This window comes from Schistocerca serialis, chromosome 1, assembly GCF_023864345.2.
Source record: "Schistocerca serialis cubense isolate TAMUIC-IGC-003099 chromosome 1, iqSchSeri2.2, whole genome shotgun sequence".
Classification (NCBI taxonomy): domain Eukaryota; kingdom Metazoa; phylum Arthropoda; class Insecta; order Orthoptera; family Acrididae; genus Schistocerca; species Schistocerca serialis.
Window position 1 is genome coordinate 819,778,764 of NC_064638.1, and position 22,959 is coordinate 819,801,722.

Below are 22,959 nucleotides of genomic sequence, written 5' to 3' on the forward strand. Positions count from 1 at the left end.
ATATCTTCAAGGACAAGAAACAGTAAACCCCATTGTATTCATAAGAGGATTCCATGACGTGCTACAAAAGGTACACCATTCTTGGAGGGAATACCAAAACATAAGCTACTTGGCACAATACTTTCAGGCAGATGCAAGACTTTGGGCTACTAACATGATGGATATTTGCAAGACTTATGAGGAATTTGAGAGAGCATTTTTGATGAAGTATTTGCCTCAAGCAATACAGGAGCACTCGAAGAAGCAAGCTTTTAATGCAGACATGTTCTCTTACAAGATTATTACTCTCTGGCACTACTTTGAGAAGTACTTAAACAAAGCTTGGTACTGGGACGAGCCCATTACTCATAAAGATATTCTGCATATTCCAAAGGTGATATTACCAGCTGAGATGCATGAGAAACTCATTCATGCAAATGATGAAAACCTGAATGAATTTATATCTGTACTTCGTTCAATTGATTTAATCCAGAACTTAAAATCACATTATGGGCAAGGAAACTGTAATATGTCAGGTCCAAGTGCAGACAACAGCCCTGCTAACAACATCAGCTATATGCTTAAACCTAATGGTAACGGTCAACAACGGAATTAGTTTGGTATCAACTATAATACACAAAGAAATGGCAATAACTGATGATTTGGAAACAGACAGAGGTATAACCCAAATCATGGTAGACAGAACAGACCAGATCACAGGTTTAACCTGTCTATAGCAACAATCCCACAGAATCAGCAGTGAGTAGCAATCCCAACCATTCCAATGCGTAACCATTGTGCTGGCATGAACTGAATCATTGTGGACAACAACCATTGCAGATGAATTAGAACTGGAGGTATCATCCACTGATAATAATGGATGTTTCAGACAACTCAGCTCATAAAAATGAGCTGGGGCTGTTAAACTAAGACGTAATAAATTATGGCCCAGAGGAGCAATTAGGAATATGCCTATGGACTATGAGCAGGAGGTGCCATTTTTTTAGATACAATGATGGAACGAGTACCATTGAACAACTCCGTGCTGATCTCAACACATGTGGAAGAGAGTATAAATCAGTGCCTATCTCCGTGATATAGGCTGCTGTTGAAGGCATTTCAGTTACTGTAATTCTAGACACTGGAATGTCAGTCAACACAATATCCACCAACTTTTTTCATCAAGTATCTCAAAGTACAGAATTACCAACTTTTCCAGCACATAACTGCAAAAGTGTTGATGCAGTAGGCAGTTAATCACAAAACATAATGACACAGATGATGGTAGAATTGAAACTACAAAACACAGCACTAAGATGTGTTCTTAGTCATAAATAAATTTGAAGTCGACTGTATTTTAGGATTGGCAAGTGTCTGAGAGAGGGACAGAAGCATCGATTTCTGTGTGGGAAAAGTAATTTTCAAGATCAGTGCTGCCACAAACCAGATAGACTTGCTAATTAGGAAGAATCACATGAGAGATACTGCCATGATGCTGGTATTCATTTTATAGTAAAGGAATGACGTTGATTCCAGAGGTGGCAGAAGCAAGAAGAAACAGTACTAGGATAATATGATCCAGTCCAGAGCAAGCTAAGTGAGCCTAAGCATCTGACAGAGGAGCAAAAGGATCAGTTGTCATGTCTTCTTAGTGTTTCCGGAATGAAATTTTCACTCTGCAGCAGAGTGTACGCTGGTATGAAACTGCCTAGCAGATGAAAACTGTGTGCCAGACCGAGACATGAACTCGGGGACCTTTGCCTTTCACGACAAGTGCTCTATCAACTGAGATACTTAAGCACGACTCACAACCCATCCTCACAGCTTTATTTCCACCAGTAACTCGTCTCCTACCTTCCAACTTCACAGGATTTTCCTGGAAACTTGCAAAACTAGCACTCCTGCAAAAAAGAATACTGCAGAGACATGAAGGATGTTTCCAGACTGAAATGTTCACTCTGCAGCAGAGTGTATGCTGATATGAAACTTCCTGGCAGACTGAAGCTGTGTACCAGATCAAGACTCAAACTCGGGACCTTTGCCTTTCGTGGGTAAGTGCTCTACCACTACCCAGCAAAATGCAAAGGTCCTAAGTTCGAATTTCAGTCCAGCACAAAGTTTTAATCTGTCAGGAAATTTATTAGTGATTATTCAAAGTTTTTGAGGAGAACCCAGGGATCATTAAAGGCTATACTTGTGTTCTTAATGTACATCCCCATCGATCCTTTTCCCATGGTATTTATCCTATTCCTTGGAAAAAATAGGAGGCAGCACATAAAGAATCAATTGGATGATTCAATGGAATCTGACTGAACTGTCTACAAGTACGAACTCATCTTGAAAACACTGATTAACGTATACAGAAATTGCATGGTGTCCGTTGCCTGGCTAGTACCAATCTCTGAGCTCCTTAAGGGCAGGTGAGACAGCTCGAATTCTAGGAAATATACTGTTTTTTTCATTTCTGCATTAGACTCTGTAATGGGGCCAGTGCTCAGAAGTAGGCCAACACTATTCGTTTATGCCTAATTGCAACAAGCACATGGGAACAGCATATAGAACAGTTAATTCAGGTATTGGAGACAATTAAACAAACAGGAATCACCACCAACTTGTAAAAGTTTCACTTTGCACTCGAAAAAATTTGAGCAATCAAAAACTTCCCTGTTCCTCACACTGAAAGGCAATGGAAAACGTTTCTTGGACTGGTATCTTTTTTCCATCGTTTTGTTTTTAATCAATCATTAAACTCAGCTTGCTGTCCTTACTACACTGATATATTGCATTCAATGATATTAAGAGAGCTCTTTCAAATGCAAAGATGCTCTGCCACCCACATATGACAATAGACTTCTGGCTGCCATCTTCTGTTTGACTTGGGGCTTGCCTATTTCAAAATCGTATTACAGGCGGCAAACCCACCTTCTGTCTAACTGCATCCTCAAGTGCACAAGAAGTGGTATAATGTGATCACCAAGACCTGAGTGCTCTCCAAAAACGCAAACTTCTACATGCTCACCTTTCAGGATGGATGTCAGCCTTACAAGATTACAGCTTCTGCATAGTGCACATAAACGGAAAGGGCAATGTAATTACAGATGCTTTGTCTCAACTGCCAGAGGGGCCTAGATGAAGATAACATTTTCAAAGACCCGAGACAGGAGTTTGCAGTGCTTTTAATGCCAGATCAAGTCAATCAGAAGTATTAACTGGAATTGTTTAAAATAATGTCTAAGCTACAATCACAAGTCTTGAGATGGGCTAAAATTAAATAACAGCTTGCGCAACATGAAGACAGTCGACTGCACAAGTTTTACAAAAAGTTTAAAGATGCTTTTTTCCATAGAAGACACGAGGATAGTCAACAGTGGTGTGTATGCGTACCCAAAGATTATGAAAGGAAATTGATTTGGCATATGCACCACTCATGGGGTCACTTTGGTATATTGAAGTGCACAAGAGAGGCTCGTACTGCTACTCTACCGACATTCAGCATAAGGTCCAGCAGGAATTAAAATCATTATATGTCAAAAGGACAAATCAAACAATTGAGGAAGCAAAACATTATTGTATTGAATTATTTCAGATAAACCTCTGGCAATAGTTTGTGTAGAGCTCTGTGTTCCTTTACCACACATGAGAGGAGGATGCAAGTATATTGTGACCTTATTTGATGTATAGGAGTGTGGGTAAGCTACTACAAACAGCATAGTGAACACATTATTGTGGCCAAGATAGGCACAAAGCCCATGCCTACAACAGTAGTACAAGTTTACATGCCAACTAGCTCTGCAGATGACGAAGAAATAGAAGAAATGTATGATGAAATAAAAGAAATTATTCAAATAGTGAAGGGAGACGAAAATTTAATAGTCATGGGTGACTGGAATTCGATAGTAGGAAAAGGAAGAGAAGGAAACATAGTAGGTGAATATGAATTGGGGGTAAGAAATGAAAGAGGTAGTCGTCTGGTAGAATTTTGCACAGAGCATAACTTTATTATAGCTAACACAGGGTTCAAGAATCATTAAGAAAGGTTGTATGCATGGAAAAAGCCTGGAGATACTAGAAGGTACCAGATAGATTATATAATGCTAAGACAGAGATTTAGGAACCAGGTTTTAAATTGTAAGACATTTCCAGGGGTAGATGTGGACTCTGACCACAATCTATTGGTTATGAACTGTAGATTAAAACTGAAGAAACTGCAAAAAGGTGGGAATTTAAGGAGATGAGTCTTGGATAAACTGACTAAACCAGAGGTTGTACAGAGTTTCATTGAGAGCATAAGGGAACAATTGACAGGAATGGGGGAAAGAAATGCAGTAGCACAAGAATGGGTAGCTTTGAGGGATGAACTAGTGAAGGCAGCAGGGGATCAAGTAGGTAAAACGACGAGGGCTAGTAGAAATCCTTGGGTAACAGAAGAAATATTGAATTTAATCGACGAAAGGAGAAAATATAAAAATGCAGTAAATGAAGCAGGCAAAAAGGAATACAAACATCTCAAAAATGAGATCAACAGGAACTGCAGAACAGCTAAGCAGGGATGGCTACAGGACAAATGTAAGGATGTGGAGGCTTATCGCACTAGGGGTAAGATAGATACTGCCTACAGGAAATTAAAGAGACCTTTGGAGAAAAGAGAACCACTTGTGTGAATATCAAGAGCTCAGATGGAAACCCAGTTCTAAGCAAAGAAGGGAAAGCAGAAAGATGGAAGGAGTATATAGAGGGTCTATACAAGTGAGATGTATTTGGCGACAATATTATGGAAATGGAAAAGGACGTAGATGAAGATGAAGTGGGAGATATGAAACTGCGTGAAGAGTTTGACAAAGCACTGAAAGGCCTAAGACAACATTCCATTAGAACTACTGACAGCCTTGGGAGAGCCAATCCTGACGAAATGCTACCATCTGGTGAGCAAGATGTATGAGACAGGTGAAATACCCTCAGACTTCAAGAAGAATATAATAATTCCAATCCCAAAGAAAGCAGGTGTTGACAGATGCAAAACTACCGAACAATCAGTTTAATAAGTCACGGATGCAAAATACTAACACGAATTCTTTACAGACGAATGGAAAAACTGGTAGAAGCCGACCTCAGGGAAGATCAGTTTGGATTCCATAGAAATATTGGAACATGTGAGGCAATACTGACCCTATGACTTATCTTAGAAGATATAGTAAGGAAAGGCAAACCTACGTTTCTAGCATTTGTAGGCTTAGAGAAAGCTTTTGACAATGTTGACTGGAATACTCTCTTTCAAATTCTGAAGGTGGCAGGGGTAAAATACAAGGAGCGAAAGGCTATTTACAATTTGTACAGAAACCAGATGGCAGTTATAAGAGTCGAGGGGCATGAAAGGGAAGCAGTGGTTGAGAATGGAGTGAGACAGGGTTGTAGCCTCTCCCAGATGTTATTCAATCTGTATATTGAGCAGCAGTAAAGGAAACAAAAGAAAAATTCGAAGTAGGTATTAAAATCCACGGGGAAGAAATAAAAACTTTGAGGTTCGCCAATTACATTGTAATTCTGTCACAGACAGCAAAGGACTTGAAGGAGCAGTTGAATGGAATGGGCAGTGTCTTGAAAGGAGGATATAAGACGAACATCAACAAAAGCAAAACGAGGATAATGGAATGTAGTCAAATTAAGTTGAGTGATGCTGAGGGAACTAGATTAGGAAATGAGACACTTAAAGTAGTAAAGGAGTTTTGCTATTTGGGGAGCAAAATAACTGATGATGGTCGGGAGTATAAAATGTAGACTGGCAATGGCAAGGAAAGCGTTTCTGAAGACGAGAAATTTGTTAACATCGAGTATAGGTTTAAGTGTCAGGAAGTCTTTTCTGAAAGTATTTATATGGAGTGTAGCAGTGTATGGAAGTAAAACGTGGACGATAAATAGTTTAGACAAGAAGAGAATAGAAGCTTTCGAAACGTGGTGCTACAGAAGAATGCTGAAGATTAGATGGGTAGATCACATAACTAATGAGGAGGTATTGAATAGGATTGGGGAGAAGAGAGGTTTGTGGCACAACTTGACTAGAAGAAGGGATCGGTTGGTAGGACATGTTCTGAGGCATCAAGGGATCACCAATTTAATATTGGAGGGCAGCATGGAGGGTAAAAATCGTAGAGGGAGACCACGAGATGAATACACTAAACAGATTCAAAAGCATGTAGGTTGCAGTAGGTACTGGGAGATGAAGAAGCTTGCACAGGATAGAGTAGCATGGAGAGCTGCATCAAACCAGTCTCAGGACTGAAGACCACAACAATAACAACATTTGATGTATAAGGGGCGTTCAAAAAGAAATGAGCTGGAGGCGTAATTACGGAAACTAGTACCTGTATGTTAGAAGTATTGACCCTGGCTGTTGAGACACTTGTGCCACTGTGACACAAGGCAGTGAGTGGCTGTCTCCTAAAATTCCCAGGCCTGCGATGTTAACCAGTTCTGCATGTACCGCTGGACATCGTAATCTGAGGTGAATTGTGTGGCCCTCAAAGCCTTTTTAAGGGAACCAAAAATAGCACAATCACAGAGAGAGAGGTCCGACCTGTGTGGAGGGTGGCCGAGAACCACCCATTTGAATTTCTGTAAGAGTGTCACGACTGTGTTGGCCTACGAGGTTTTGCATTGTCGTGGAGCAGAATGATCCCACGTGTGAGATTGCCTGGTCATTTCGATTTGATCGCTTGGCGAAGGGGGGTCAAGGTTTGCGAGTAACACTGGGCATTCATTGTTGCCCCGTGCTGCAGGAAGTGAATCAGATGGGGCCCATCTTGGTCAAAGAAGAACATCAGCTTAACCTTTCCTGCACTCGTGTGGGCGGCCTTGGCTTTCTTTGGTGGTGGTGACCCTGGATACGTCCACTGGAGACTTTGTCATTTTTGATTCTAGTTCGAAGTGATGACACCATGACTCATCTCCAGCCACTACTCATGCCAGGAACGCATTCCCTTCCTGAGCATAGCACTGCAGACGAGCAAGACAGTGGGTCATTCGACATGCTTCCTGGTGTGGTTAAAGACTGTGGGGCACTAATTGGGCACACATTTTGCGCATGTGCAGTTGTTCCTTCATGATGATGTGAGCACTTCCGACACTCAATCTGACCAAGGTGGTTCTGGCTTCCACTGTCACTCGGCAGTCCTGGGTAAGGAGTGCATCCACCAGCTGGACGGTGACATCGGTAATGCAGTGTGGTGCTCTAGACCACGTATCATTGGCTAACAACACCTGTCCTTCCCTGAAGCGCTTGTGCTACACCTTGACCCTTGCAAGGGACATGCAGTGTTCCCCGTACAGTTGTGACATTCATTGATTAATGTCCATTCCTCCCACTCCTTCAACTGTCAGAACATGAACAACACCTCTTTAATCTTCATTTGACACCTCCATGTCACTTTTCACAATGAAACTAGCAGCATTGGACAATTGATGCATGCTGCTGCTAGCTCTGTATAGTCATATGACGTGCACGTGTGTCCTCCAGCGACGGGCTGTGAACTTCTAAGCTCTGGTCGGAACCACATCTCGTTACACATGCCATGATATTATCCTCCTGTCACCGGTTTGCACATTCCAGACTTCGGCTCATTTCTTTTTGAACGCCCCTTATATTTACAAAGTATATAAAATGTTATCCTTTGAAAACAGCCATTACTATGCTGATTTTGAAGAGGCTTACTCCATTCTTTCATTCTGCATGTAGGAAAGCTGCACACATGGTTATTAGTTAATGGTTCAAACTTGCTCATGTAGACATCAAACAAATATTAATATTAAAGTACCATCCTGAAGCCAACCCCATAAATTGCATATTTAGAGAGCTAAATCAGTTCACGAGGGCTTATTGTCATCATAGACAAACCAAAAGGATTAAATATTTAAGTATGTTTGAGGAGATAATTAATACACTTCCTCAAGCATCAAACCAGAGCTGACATTCAAAAATGAATGTGTGGATTAACAAAACACTTAGGATGCCAGCAAAAAACCAGCAATGGGAAGAGAAAGTACTAACAGTCCTTGTGAATCAAAAAGAAAAAGTAAAACACAGAAAGCTGCAGTATGATTGTAAGAGAGTTTGGAAACAGAATTTCAAAGTAGGGGCAAAAGTTTTATTGAGGACGCGCCCCCGCTCATCATTATTAACATGATGAAGCAAGAAGTGGCAGCTGCTATATTCAGGTCCCTTTGGCGTATTACAAATCCCACATCCAGGTGCTTATTTACTTGAATATCCAGAACTCAACAGAGTAAAAGGGGTTTATCTTCACAAGGATATTAAAAGGTAAAATGAATAAGGAATGTGAAATGATGAAAAGGATTCACCTACGTGAGATGATATGTCAAGGTTTATAATAATATTTATGTCAATTTGTAATTATAATTAATTAAATCAAATTACTAATCATTTCTTTTCAGACCTAATATTGCGTAATATTGGGTTGTGTGTGTGTGTGTGTGTGTGTGTGTGTGTGTGTGTGTGTGTGTGTATATATATATGGTTATAATAGAGGGAAACATTCCACGTAGGAAAAAAATGTATCTAAAAACAAATATGATGTGACTTACCAAATGAAAGTGCTGGCAGGTCGACAGACACACAAACAAACACAAACATACACACAAAATTCAAGCTTTCGCAACAAACTGTTGCCTCATCAGGAAAGAGGGAAGGAGAGGGAAAGACGAAAGGATGTGGGTTTTAAGGGAGAGGGTCATTCCAATCCTGGGAGCGGAAAGACTTACACATATACAAATCAGAGCCTCTCCCTTAAAACCCACATCCTTTCGTCTTTCCCTCTCCTTCTCTCTTTCCTGATGAGGCAACAGTTTGTTGCGAAAGCTTGAATTTTGTGTGTATGTTTGTGTGTCTGTCGACCTGCCAGCACTTTCATTTGGTAAGTCACATCATCTTTGTTTTTAAGACATATTTTTCCTACGTGGAATGTTTCCCTCTATTATAACTATATATAAGACTCTTTCTAGTTTTCTGTGATGGATTAATTGTGTTCCATGTACATGTAATATCTACACCTATGTACATAAACTAATATAGATTCTCTCTAGCTTTCTGTGATGGATTAATTGTTATCTATGTAAATGTAATAGGTGTACATAATTTTTTTTTCAAATTTCGAGTTAGGATAAGTCAACTGATGATCATTTTGTAGCATTTAGTCTTCAGCCTTTCTCCAACAGAATGTTCAATGCTCGAATACGTTCTACTTGAAAAGAAGTCTCAACAATTTGTTAAAGTTATTCTCACTTGAGATTTTTCAAAGACAATGAATTTCATTCAATATAATTTATGCCAATACAATGGCAAAAGCAGGTTAACTTCTCTCTGGAAACAAAGAAACATTATATGCCACTTACCAGTAAGATTAGTTTGTCGCTGGTACAGATTTGTGTAGTTGGAGATGTTAGACTGTGTGTTGGTAATTATTTACCATGTACGAGCCCTCTGTTCAAAATTTTGAATTCAGAGATGAGTGTGAAAGGTTTACAGCAAATTCCTGATCTGTGCTCTATCTGGTTCAACAGGACTAACTTGTATTATTGTGATGTAATCTCCAGGTGAAATGAATGAATTTAAGAACTGCAAGTTCCGTAAAGTAACTGAATGGACCACAAACAAACAACAATGAACTTCACATGGAGATGATTTGAGTCTATTATATGGTGCGGCAATTGATATCCACTGCATTTAATGTGGCATGATCATAAATGTGGACTCAAGGCATGAACTGTGAGTTATTCCAGTCATTTGTGAAAATCTTGGGCCAGTAAAGCAGAAGTTGTTGTCACTGACGAGACCGAATGTCTCAGTTATCTTGACCTTCATAATGCTGAGTGAGACTCTGTGACAGTAATACAAACAACAATGAAAGTTGTCAAAGTAGTCTGCAATTCACTGCAAGAGAAATGAACGTCAAACAGTACAAAGACAAAGACTTTTTCTGCAAAAATTATTGTAAAGTCATCTGTTGTTGCTTCTTTTGAATTTGATGTGTCAAGACAGAAATCAACCGTGAACTAATCAGCTTTTTTTTTAAGACTACAACCCTGAGCAAATATCTATATGTGTCGTGAATTTTTTATGTGTTCACAGGCCAACATGTTGAGCATGGTGCCATGAGATCTGTCCCTTGCTATTTACTGAAGACTATCACATTCCACTTTCAGGAAAGACTTCCCTTCCAGTCCACACCCATATCTTCATCTTCCGTACAACCACCGCCCAACATTGTTCTCTATTCACTGTGTGTGGCTACCCAATGGAGTGCTCTTATAGGAGCACAACAGCTTCCACCAACAACACATATTTCTGTCACACAACATTTTCAAAGTTCTTCACAGATTCATGTTTTGCAAAATGTGTGTAGTGTCATTGTGACAAACATTTAATAATTTACTTCTAGCTTGAGTAACAAAACTAATCACCACATATTATCAATATTTAAACCAACTACAAGGTTATAATAGACTAATCAAATTACGTATTTTGGCTTACATATATTAATGAATTCTAATTTTGTATTTATTTGTCAAATGAAGTTTTCCAAGGTTTCCCTGCATGCTCGCACCCGAATGGGGAGAGACAAATTTTGTGTATGACAGACCATCGCAAACTAGCCATCAAAATGTAACCTTTGTGGCTAGTAGAGGGCCAACCATGGTCAGTTAACAGTAGCATGCCAATACCAGATACCTAAGGTCAAAAGATTATATTATAAATACATTGTAATTAATGAGAGTAAATACTATATTTTGTCAAGTTTGAAACCTGGTGATAATGAAATTTAATCTAAGAAAAATTTCTTAATAATTTTCCAGCTATAAGGTGCAAGTATTCACATTTTTTTGAATGAAATTCCTGCGAAATCGTGTAAGGATTCAAACAATATAAAGAGTACATGGTGACACACAAACTGTATAAACGTTTTAGCTAAATTCCTACATAATGTAGAATCTCTGATTTGTGACTGCGAGAGAGGAGCTAAGAGCTCTGTGATGTATAGCGTTTCTGTCTTGACTTTACAAATAAGCGATTAATGAACTGTAACAGGACACTCTGGTATTAGTTCTCTGATCTAGTAGATGAGTAATGAATACTCTTCTGTAGCTAATTTAATGTATTGTTGAAAGTCAGCCATCTTTTAAAATTTGGAATCCTAAAAGTTTGACAATTTGATAAAGTCCTAATAAAATTGGATACAAATGTGGCTGTGTCTGAAGAATACAGGAGAATATACCAAAAGTATATTCCTTCTTTTGAGGTTTCTAGGCATGATAATGTTTACCAGATTCCAATCTAAAATCGTGTCATTGCTGGGACAACTACCGAACAACCTACAGGGTGTCCGAAAAGACTTTCCCTGATTACATAAATTGATAACTCAGGCTAGAAGTAAGATACAAATATGAAACTTGTGTCGAATTGTTTACAACTATCAAAGTTTTTTTTTTTTTTTTTTAGGTTCGCAGTATGTAAGCAGTGGATGAGGTGCAGTGACCAAGAAGCCATGTTAACCAATCAGGAGAAGGCACAGTGTGTCCGGTGGTACCATGAGACACGATCACCAACCACAGTGCAGAGACACTTCCAGACAACATTTGGAGGGAATCCACCTAATGTCAAGAGCATTAAAGCCTGGTATGAGAAGTTCAAGAACACAGGATCGGTTGCTAACCTTCCGAGGTCTGGTCGACCAAGAACCTCAGCAGACAGGGTGGAAGCTGTAAGGCAGTCTTTTCTGCAAAGTCCGAAGAAATCGGTGCACAGGACCTCACGAGAATTACATATGCCAAAAAGCTCTCTCCATGACATTTTACACAAACGTTTATTGTTTCGTGCATACAAAGTGCAAATCATTCAGGCCTTGTTGCCCAATGACAGTACACGTCAATATGACTTTGCGGTTGATATGCTATCATGTATTGAGGACGATGATGTTTATCTCAGACGAATTGCCTTTTACGACAAAGCGACCTTTTTTATCAGTGGAGTAGTGAATCACCATAAAGTGCGCATTTGGGGTTCACAACCCCCTGGCGAGGTCATGGAGTGCACCAGAGGCAGTCCGAAGGTGAATGTTTGGTGCATGCTATTGCACGATTAAATTATCGGGCCATTCTTCTTCTCTGAGGCTACCACCACATCTGCAGTGTATCTGGACATGTTGCAACTGTATGCTGTTCCTCAGCCGCTTCAGTATCATCCCGATGTCTTGTTTCAGCAAGACGGTGCACTGCCTCATTGGGGTTTGGACGTCCGTGTCTATCTCAATATGACCTTTCCTGGACGATGGATTGATCGTGATGGGCCAACGGTTTGGCCTCCACGCTCTCCTGACATAACCCCATTAGACTTCTTTATGGGGTTATGTCAAGGACGAGGTCTACCGAACACGTGTACCAGATTTTGAAACCCTGCGGCAACGGATAACCACAGTTGTTAAATTGATCCCTCCAGTGATGTTGGCTAATGTGTGGAAGGAAATTGAATACTGCCTAGATGTGCTACGTGCTACCAAGGGTGCTCATGTGGAAGTTTACTGATGTGTGAAAAAACTTTGATAGTTTGTAAACAATTAGACACCAGTTTCATATTTGTATCTTACTTCTAGACTGAGTTATCAATTTATGTAATCGGGGAAAGACTTTTCGGACACCTTGTATTATGAGCAGTCTAATTTAATTCGGAGTTGTAGCCTATGACAAACTTAGCAGTGAGATGTCGGGCAGCAGAATACTAAATTCGATGAGCTGGAGAAATCCAATACCAGAGAGTAGCGGCACTTTATAAGCGCACTGCTACATATAACAAACATTTCGTTCATAGTTTGGACATTATCTTTAGTACTGCAATTAAATTCTAGATGACAGGTAACATCAAACACATTAAAATAATTGTTTGTGATATGTAAAATACATATTGGCTTACGCTTCTGTTAATAATAATAAAATACTTGCAGAAAAAAAATATTTCTGCAGCAAAATAGTTGAAGAAAAATTTGTCTCAACAGAGCCGACAGAGTGCCAAATGATTTCACACCGCTGATGTCTTAATGACCACAACTCATACAGCTAAAATTGTACCAGTCTTTAACTCCTATCATATACAGGACTTTCTTTTAATGTGTAGAATTTTAGAGGCCAATGAAACTTTTATCGTGATCTCATTTGAGTACAAGTATTCAAGAGTCATTTTGGCTGCACTGGAATTTGTCAAGACTTGGTCGATGACCAAGATGCCTACGACACCTGTATACCAATAAAATGAATGCTAATTATTTTATATTGAACACAGACATATTCTATCAACAGCATTTTGCAGTTTACTCTTTAGTGGACAATATACTGCACTCTGAAGCCAAGAGCTCCAAGAAGTAAGCTACTATAAGAAAATTTCAAAATAATAGCACACTACAAAGAAAAATATGGGAACAATGAATAAACATGTCAAGTTCAAAAACAAATTACCGATCTGAACTGTGGTGATGGATTCAAATCCACTTTAACAATATCATACTTATTACACAAAGAGGTGGAACATGTTGGACATGTTTTCACGTCATCAAGCTTTTGTGAAAATTCACTATCGCCATGTTCTTCGCAAAATGCATGGGAACAACTTGTTATCCAAGCAATTCTGCTCAAACGTTTCCGACATTTACTGAAATTGCAGTATATATCCAGATCTCCCATTTGTTAATCTGAAAATGATAAGCAGTTACGTAAAACATTATACGAATTTTTAGTTTCTAAATATCAATAGATACTCCACTGACCAGCAAAGAGCAACAGTGATGTCATGAATAGCAAATCATTTCAGCACTTTAGAAACTATTAAACAATTACTTCCAAAGATCTGAAATAACATGTCTTTAATATCTATGCCACATATTACCACAATGTTTCACAAGGTCAACTGATGTACACTTTGTAGGTTAATATTCACAGTGTTATTATATCTCATTCTGATTCTTTATAACAATGAAAGTAATCAATTTTTGACAATATAAAGTAATAACACAGACAAAAAAATCTACTCACCAAGCAGCAGCAGGAGAACAAACATGTAAAAATAGGTTTTAGGTATGGAAGCTTTCAGAGCCAGTGGCTCCTTCTGGCGGAAGGGGTGAAGGGTAAGGAAGAGAGGTGAAGGAAAAGGACTGGAGAAGTTTAGGAAAAGGTGTAGAGCTCAGAAAAGTCACCCAGACCGTGGGTCAGGGAAGACTTACCAGAAGGCATGAGAAGGAAAGACTGATTGTTGGGGACTGCATCGGACCTGATCTGAAAACCTGAGAGCTTAAAGGTGGAAGACAGGATAATATGCAAGGCAGAGGTTACTGATAAAATGAGTGAGCGAGGTAATACAACTGAACAGCTAAGTGCACTGTATGTAATAGAGGTGGGAAAGGGGCAATGAAAAATATACGGGTCAGAAAACGAAAATTGTAGAAAATAAAACAGAGTGAAGAAAGGAGTAGTTACTGTGCAGAAATGCTGAGATGGAAGAAATTAATGTAAATTAAGGCCAGGTGGGAGCCGAGAACAAAGAGCATGCTGTAGCGCAAGTTCCCACCTGAAGAGTTCTGAGAAACTGGTGTCTGGGGAAGAATCAAGATGGCGCATGTGGTGAAACAGGCATCGAGGTCATGACTGTCATGCTGTAGAGCATGCATTGGAACAGGATATTGTGTGTTACCAGTATACACCATCTGCCTACGCCCATTCAACCTAACTGATAACTTGGCGATGTTGATGCAAAAGGCCTAAAAGTGTTTACATAACAGCTCGTACATGACACATGCTCTTTCACAGGTGGCTCTCCCTTCGATAGTATATGTTTTGCGAGTTACAAGGCTGGTATAGGTGGTGGTAGGGGGGTGCATAAGGCAAGTCTTGCAGCTGGTACGATCACAGGGTTATCAGTTAGGACGAATGGGCATAGGCAGAGGGTGTATACCGGCAACACACAATATCCCATTGTACATCATGCTCTACAACATGACAGTCGTGACCTCGGGGCCTGTTTTACCACACGCGCCATCTGTATTCTTCCCTCAGACACCAGTTTCTCACAACTCTGCCCCTCTTCATTGCCCTTCAACCTTTCTGCCAGAAGAGGGAGCCACTGACTCCAAAAGCTTGCATATCTAAAACCTTTTTTTATATATGTATTCTCCTGCCACCTGCCACCACCTGGTGAGTAAATTTTTTATCTATCGTATTACTTCATTCTGATCCTTTCTTGTTCCACCACATTACATTCATAAAATATATAAACCCACATTGTCTATAGAATAAAGATTTTTTTTTAAAAATCTAAATAAGCAACAGTAGCAAATAAAGCCACAAAAAGTGACTTAAATGATAATTTATGGATATAAACATTCCTTCATTTCATAAAAGAATGTGTAGTATCACCACTGTTTTTCAATGCTACCAAGTAAATAGCACAACTGCCACAGCTGATGCAAAAGGACCTCAATAACGCCAATACAGCAGCAACAATAGCACTGACAGGCTGGTTACTACATCCCCAAACTATGGGCTTGTTTTGGTGTGTGGTTAGATGTGGTGTTTCAGAAAAACAAGTAGATGCCGAATCTTTATAAATACCCATCATTTTTAGTCAAATTCACCTCAGTCTGGCAGCACCAACTTTGAGGGCCTACTGCTTGTTCTAAGTCCTCCACTGTGGACTTGGCACCTCCTAGCCTTGGCCATAAACCAGCCACAACCATCTTCTGTTTAGCCCAGTCAATGAAGGCCAAAAAATGTTGACTGGGGAAGAAATTCGTGCAGTCACAAATTTCTGTACATTGGTAGCGAGGAGTGTCATGAACAACATAGTAAAAATCCTGACTGATGGCATAAGAGCATAGGGGTGGGGGTTGTGTAAAGGTTCCTTTTTTTAGGTTTCTCTTAAATATCTTGATGCTGCAGCATCCAGCAAGAATGATTCCCAGTACGAAATTAAACTACATTAAATTTCCTATTAAAATGTTCTATTCACGTTCCTTAGGATTCATTTTCTGCATTGCAGGGGATGGAAAAAATTGCAGATTATTAAAAATAGTGTTTTAATGGTACCAAATTATTGTCTGCTGTTAAATGAAGTGGTTTAAGAACAAATATTAAATGTGTCTACCACATCTAAGAGCAATAGAGCCCTAGTAATGGATAAATTGTTTTCTGGGGGTGTAACAGGGTGGAAAGGTGGGGGTGCAGGTTACAAGCATGAGGGGAGGTAGGTCACTAGATTTTGGTCATTCACTTCCCTCCTTTATGGGTCTACTGAGCAGGCAATTCCTCATTCTCTCTACTGTGCTAAGTCACAAAAAGTATAACTTGGTGTTTCACTAAGTTATGCAGACCCTTCTGCAGCTCACCTTACGAATCTCACTGACAACGCAATGTGCAGACATGCCTGGGGTTGCATATTTTCCACAAAGTGCATTACCACTACAAGGACTATGGATATGAATTACTAATAACACTAAATACAAGAAATGTATGTGGACAGAATCCACATAAATCTCTGCACACTTTTCTAAAATGCTAGAGAGAAAATTGATTCTTAGTCATCCCTTACAGCAGCTGTAGCATTCTTTTGGGAAAGGAGACTTCACCAAGAGTGCTACTTGCTTTGCAATTTACAGATAAGACTATATCTCCCCAGCATTTCTCATCTATTTCTCTCATGTATGTGGACTAAATAACTTCACTGAGTTCGTGTTATGTAGTGGAGTTTTTTTCAGTTTATTTAGTGAGTACTTATTTGCAGTTTTTAAGTGAACTTTTATGTAAAATATGCACCTACAAACAATAGCTGAGAAGTGTTTAATTTTTAAATGTGATGTTGTCAGTGACCTATGTAGTGTTGGTGGCAAAAGGATTGGCTTGATACATGTTGATCTTTCTGCTGTCTGCTGTTGACAGCATATTGTAAAGCTGTGCAACTATGTTCCAGACACTTGGTGGTGAATTAATGAATGACAAACAGTTACAGCACTTTTCTCAACATTAATTGTGTTACTAGTAGACAGCAAAAATCTCTTCCATTCAGGAACTACTGACACTTGTTGAGTGGCCTGCACAGAGTGGAGCCACTTACCACACACCCACAGTATATTGTACATGGTGGGTGCCGACAATGTCTGATGGAACAGGAATGACCAAGTTTAAATTTAGAATAAGAATTTCCTGCAATGCATTGCTTGACTTGCATTGAGATATTTAAAGTGCCTTAATTACAGAGGCTGCCTGTTTAAGCCTCTGGGCCTTGTCAGATGTTAGGCTGGAATGATGCACTGGATAAAGTAAAGTTAAAAAAAAAAAAAGTTAGTGGAGACAATGAAATCAACACTGTCAAATACATATTGACAGCACGTTAGGGAGAGGCTCTTTGGTGCAGTAGACAGTTGACAGCTCCACTTGTTGAACTCGTTTACGTAACACCTCACTTAACAACTGAAAAGAAGAACTCACTCAATAACCTAAAAATAAGTCCACTTTATAAACACAAGATCAGTGAAGTTATTTTGCCTACTCACAAGAACACTGAACAGAAAGTTCTGGGGAGATATGGTCTGTCTATTAACTTAAAAGCAAGCACTGAGAGAACACTACAGCTGCCATGCAGGATGACAAAGAATCAATATCCCTCGAGCATTATAGAACAGTGTGCAGATATATACTTGTACTCAGATTCTATCCATGTGTGTTTCTTGTGTTAGTATTATTAGTAATTCATATCTGTTGTATACATGGAAGAAGCCTGGAGATGCTGACAGGTTTCAGATAGATTATGTAATGGTAAGACAGAGATTTAGGAACCAGGTCTTAAATTGTAAGACATTTCCAGGGGTAGATGTGGACTCTGACCACAATCTATTGGTTTTGAACTGTAGATTAAAACAGAAGAAACTGCAAAAACATGGGAATTTAAGGAGATGGGACCTGGATAAACTCACAAAACCAGAGGTTGTACAGAGTTTCAGGGAGAGCATAAGGGAACAATTGACAGGAATGGGGGACAGAAATACAGTAGAAGAAGAATGGGTAGCTTTGAGAGATGAAGTAGTGAAGGCAGCAGAGAATCTAGAAGGTAAAAAGACGAGGGCTAGTAGAAACCCTTGGGTAACAGAAGAAAGATTGAATTTAATTGATGAAAGGAGAAAGTATAAAAATGCAGTAAATGAAGCAGGCAAAAAGGAATACAAACGTCTCAAAAATGAGATCGACAGGAAATGCAAAATGGCTAAGCAGGGATGGCTAGAGGACAAATGTAAGGATGTAGAGGCTTATCCCACTAGGGGTAAGATTGATACTGCCTACAGGAAAATTAAAGAGACCTTTGGAGAAAAGAGAACCACTTGTATGAATATCAAGAGCTCAGATGGAAACCCATTTCTAAGCAAACAAGGGAAAGCAGAAATGTGGAAGGAATATATAGAGGGTCTATATAAGGGCAGTGTACTTGAGGACAATATTATGGAAATGGAACAGTATGTAGATGAAGATGAAATGGGAGATACGATACTGCGTGAAGAGTTTGACAGAGCAATGAAAGACCTGAGTCGAAACAAGGCCCCGGGAGTAGACAACATTCCATTAGAACTACGGCCTTGGGAGAGCCGGTCCTGACAAAACTCTAGCATCTGGTGAGCAAGATGTATGAGACAGGCAAAATACCCTCAGACTTCAAGAAGAATATAATAATTCCAATCCCAAAGGAAGCAGGTGCTGACAGATGTGAAAATTACCGAACAAGCAGTTTAATAAGTCACAACTGCAAAATACTAATGCGAGTTCTTTACAGACAAATGGAAAAACTGGTAGAAGCCGACCTCGGGGAAGATCAGTTTGGATTCTGTAGAAATATTGGAAAACGTGAGGCAATACTGACCCTACGACTTATCTTACAAGCTAGATTAAGGAAAGGCAAACCTACGTTTCTAGCATTTGTAGACTTAGAGAAAGCTTTCGTCAATGTTGACTCTTTTAAATTCTGAAGTAGGCAGGGGTAAAATACAGGGAGCGAAAGGCTATTTACAATTTGTACAGAAACCTGATGGCAGTTATAAGAGTCGAGGGGGATGAAAGGGAAGCAGTGGTTGAGAAGGGAGTGAGACAGGGTTGTAGCCTCTCCCCGATGTTATTCAATCTGTATATTGAGCAAGCAGTAAAGGAAACAAAAGAAAAATTCGGAGTAGGTATTAAAATCCATGGAGAAGAAATAAAAACTTTGAGGTTTGCCGATGACATTGTAATTCTGTCAGAGACAGCAAAGGACTTGGAAGAGCAGTTGAACAGAATGGACAGTGTCATAAAAGGAGGGTATAAGATGAACATCAACAAAAGCAAAACGAGGATAATGGAATGTAGTCGAATTAAGTCGAGTGATGCTGAGGGAATTAGATTAGGAAATGGGACACTTAAAATAACTGATGATGGTCGAGAGTATAAAATGTAGACTGGCAATGGCAAGGAAAGCGTTTCTGAAGAAGAGAAATTTGTTAACATCGAGTATAGATTTAAGTGTCAGGAAGTCGTTTCTGAAAGTATTTGTATGGAGTGTAGCCATGTATGGAAGTGAAACATGGACGATAAATAGTTTGGACAAGAAGAGAATAGAAGCTTTGGAAATGTGGTGCTACAGAAGAATGCTGAAGATTAGATGGGTAGATCATATAACTAATGAGGAGGTATTGAATAGGATTGGGGAGAAGAGAGGTTTGTGGCACAACTTGACTAGAAGAAGGGATCGGTTGGTAGGACATGTTCTGAGGCATCAAGGGATCACCAATTTAATATTGGAGGGCAGCGTGGAGGGTAAAAATCGTAGAGGGAGACCAAGAGATGAATACACTAAACAGATTCAAAAGGTTGTAGGTTGCAGTAGGTACTGGGAGATGAAGAAGCTTGCACAGGATAGGGTAGCATGGAGAGCTGCAATAGAGTAGCATGGAGAGCTGCATCAAACCAGTCTCAGGACTGAAGACCACAACAACAACATCTGTAGTCCATGTAGTGTCAGTGTATTTTGCAGAAAATAAAGAACCGCGGGCATGTCTGAACACTGTGTTGCCAGTGATTCATCAGGCAAGCTGTGGAAGGATCAGCATAACCTTGGTTAACACCCTTTAGTTACTTTTTGTGATGTAGTGCAATAAAGATCATGTGGAACTGCCTGCTCATCTTCGTTTTGCAGAACTATGAAGGAGGGAAGTTCATGACAACAATCTGCATGCTTCTAACCTCCACCTCCACCTTTCTACCCTGCCACTAACAGAATAAAATTTATCCCTTAATATGGTTCTACTGCCTTTAGATGTGGTACAAACATTTACTACTTATTCTTAACCCACTTCATTTTTCAATAAACATCAATTTTATTTCTGTAATGGGAAACATTTTCACTAGAAGCCACAGTTCTCGATATAGCCAAGAAAAACATGAAAAAGTTAACTTTAAATGTCCCCCCAACCACAAGGTCACACCCTACCAGTCAGGATTTCTTGTACGTTATTCATCACATCTCCCCCTACCACTGTACAAAAATTTGCAACTACAAGAATTTTTTTTCTCCTAATTTTCTTTTGTGGACTGGACTAGCCCTGGAAGGCAGGCATTCGAGATCAGGGTGGTGCCATCACTTTACCACCTACACCTGGGTGGGCATACTGATGCTGTATGCCCCTGCTTGCAAGGGCAGACACCATTGCTGAGGGTTGTCTTCCATTATAAGAATCATAGTGGGACTCTGTGCCTACTGACATATCATGCTCTGAGTTGTAGGGCTGTGCCCAGACAGTACACATGCTGCTGCAGACTCTGTGTGCCAGCATTAGCGGCTACCTGCTGACAACATGCCAGTCACTGGCTGCAGGTTGCATTAGTGCCACCACGCTCGCTGTGTCAACATATGCTCAGTTGTGGAGGTGATGACGGGGGGAGGTGGGGGGGGGGGGATGCAGAGGGGAACATTGCCATTGTAGAGTGTAGCAATTAGAGTTGTAGCCTTTGTGTGCTAGTAAAATGTATGACTATTAATCATGTTTCCTTGAGCAACCATCGGTCATCTTCACGATGACAACCCACTGTCTCAACTCAACCATGGCACTGTAGAGCCCATCCATCCCGGGCCTCTACATTTTGGTGTCAGAGGCATCAACTGTCACTGCGACAGACATCTGCAGCTGGACCAGCATCATGTTCCAGCCAACCATAGCTGTTAGATCAAGATTTACAGTGGGATGAATTGACAAACTTGTTTTGTTTCTCTTCTCCTATTTCTGTGTGCAGTTAAGATGGGTTCAAGTGAGGACTGTCATCATAACAAAAAAAGCAACATTTACATGGCCAGAGAAACCAGCTGATTTGTCATATTTTTGTGGCAATACCAGGAAGCACTATTTGGAGCCAATAATGTGCTTGCAGTGCAGTCTATTAGGCATTAGTGGAGTGTTTCACATGCCACCACTATGGCCATACTCCCAGGAAAGTCAAAGTGGCTCATGATTAAGCTGAAAGTCCATATTCTATGCTTGTGAGTATTTAAGATATTATTTGTCAAGGTATTGTTGTTCTTAGTCTACTTGACTGTGTATTGTGGATACGGATAAAGGTTCCACAAAGACAGAGTCCATGATGCAGGGTGTTCCGAGACAGGAGGCGATTCAGTCATTAACAAGTCAGGTAGAGCAACTGTCAGCAGATTACAATGAGATGCATAAATAAATGGTTGCTATGGAGGCCAATAGCTCATCATCCACTTTGGCTACTACATTTTTGGATTCAGCTGTTACTAGCTCGATGATTTCCTTTCTGGCAAACCAACTGATGATGTATTGTCTTTCCTGGATGATATGGAAGCAGTAGCAAAGATGTGAGTTTTGGACAGATGATCAGCTTTTGCAAATAGCTAGGTTGCGATTAACAGGGGAGGCAAAAGCATTTGTTTTATATAAGGAAGAGTTGAGAAACCCACAAACATATGAGCATTGAAAACAAGTTCTCCTGCAATGCTATAAGAAGCAGAATAGCATGAGAATTTTCTGGGAGCAATTGAGTGGGGTGTTAAAAGAGCACAATAAGTCAGTTGAAAGTTTCACTGATAGGATATGGAAAGTAAATGTACCTACAGGTAGACCCTGTTATACACGGATTAGTTATCTGCATTTTCGTGCACACACACGAGTTTTGTTTTAAGTTCAGTGCAGCCATCTGTTAAAAGAACATGGAAGCAGCAATGCTTTAGTGAATTTGAACGTTCATCTTCTGTCATTAATAAATCAGGTAGCATCTGTCATGTCTGTCAAGATGAGCATTTTCAGTTCGTTTCAGTAGAGTTCTGAAGTTGCACTGGACAGATTCTGTGTTTAAAATGTTAGGTAAAGGAAAAGAAAGTGTGCCTGCTAAGAGGAAGAAGCATGTACAAAGGTCCTTTTCATTAGAAACCAAGTTACAAGTTATGGATTGCTACGAGAAATGTGAGCATATCGTTGACATTCAGCGTGCTTTGGGGCTTAGTGAATCCACTGTGAGAAATATTTATGACTAGGCAGAATCAATTCAAAGAATTGTTCAATCTTCAAGTAACTAAAATGTGACCATATCTTCCTCTGAGGTGATGGAAATAATGGAAAAAGTGCTAAGCCATAGGACTGAGCACCACAACCAACAGCACATACCTCCAGCTGGAGCTGCTATTCAAGCTAAAGCCAAGAGCTTATATGTAGATTTAACAAATGAAGAGGATGATACAGCACCTTTCTCGGATAGCTCAGGTTGGTTTGATCCCTTCAGACATCGCTAAGGAATTTAAAAAGAGGTTTAAAGAAATTACCACAGAATAATTCTATAACTGAAGAAACAGGTTTATTTTGGAAATGACTGCTTAGCTGCACATTCATGTCTATTGAAGAAAAAACAGCA

General features: G+C 39.8%; 1 protein-coding gene across 5 annotated transcripts in view; it reads right to left on the reverse strand.

The window, feature by feature from the left end:
• LOC126484370 (E3 ubiquitin-protein ligase CCNB1IP1-like) overlaps positions 1-22,959 on the reverse strand; it is a 210,970-nt gene that overhangs the window by 117,133 nt on the left and 70,878 nt on the right. For 4 of the 5 annotated variants that reach the window (XM_050107855.1, XM_050107871.1, XM_050107846.1 and 1 more), the window contains one exon: positions 13,492-13,724. The exons of the other annotated variant lie outside the window; for it this stretch is intronic. In XM_050107855.1, coding sequence (XP_049963812.1) covers positions 13,492-13,716 — 225 coding nt within the window. In that variant the 5' untranslated portion in view covers positions 13,717-13,724. The remainder of the gene's footprint in view (positions 1-13,491; positions 13,725-22,959) is intronic. 5 annotated transcript variants of the gene reach the window in all.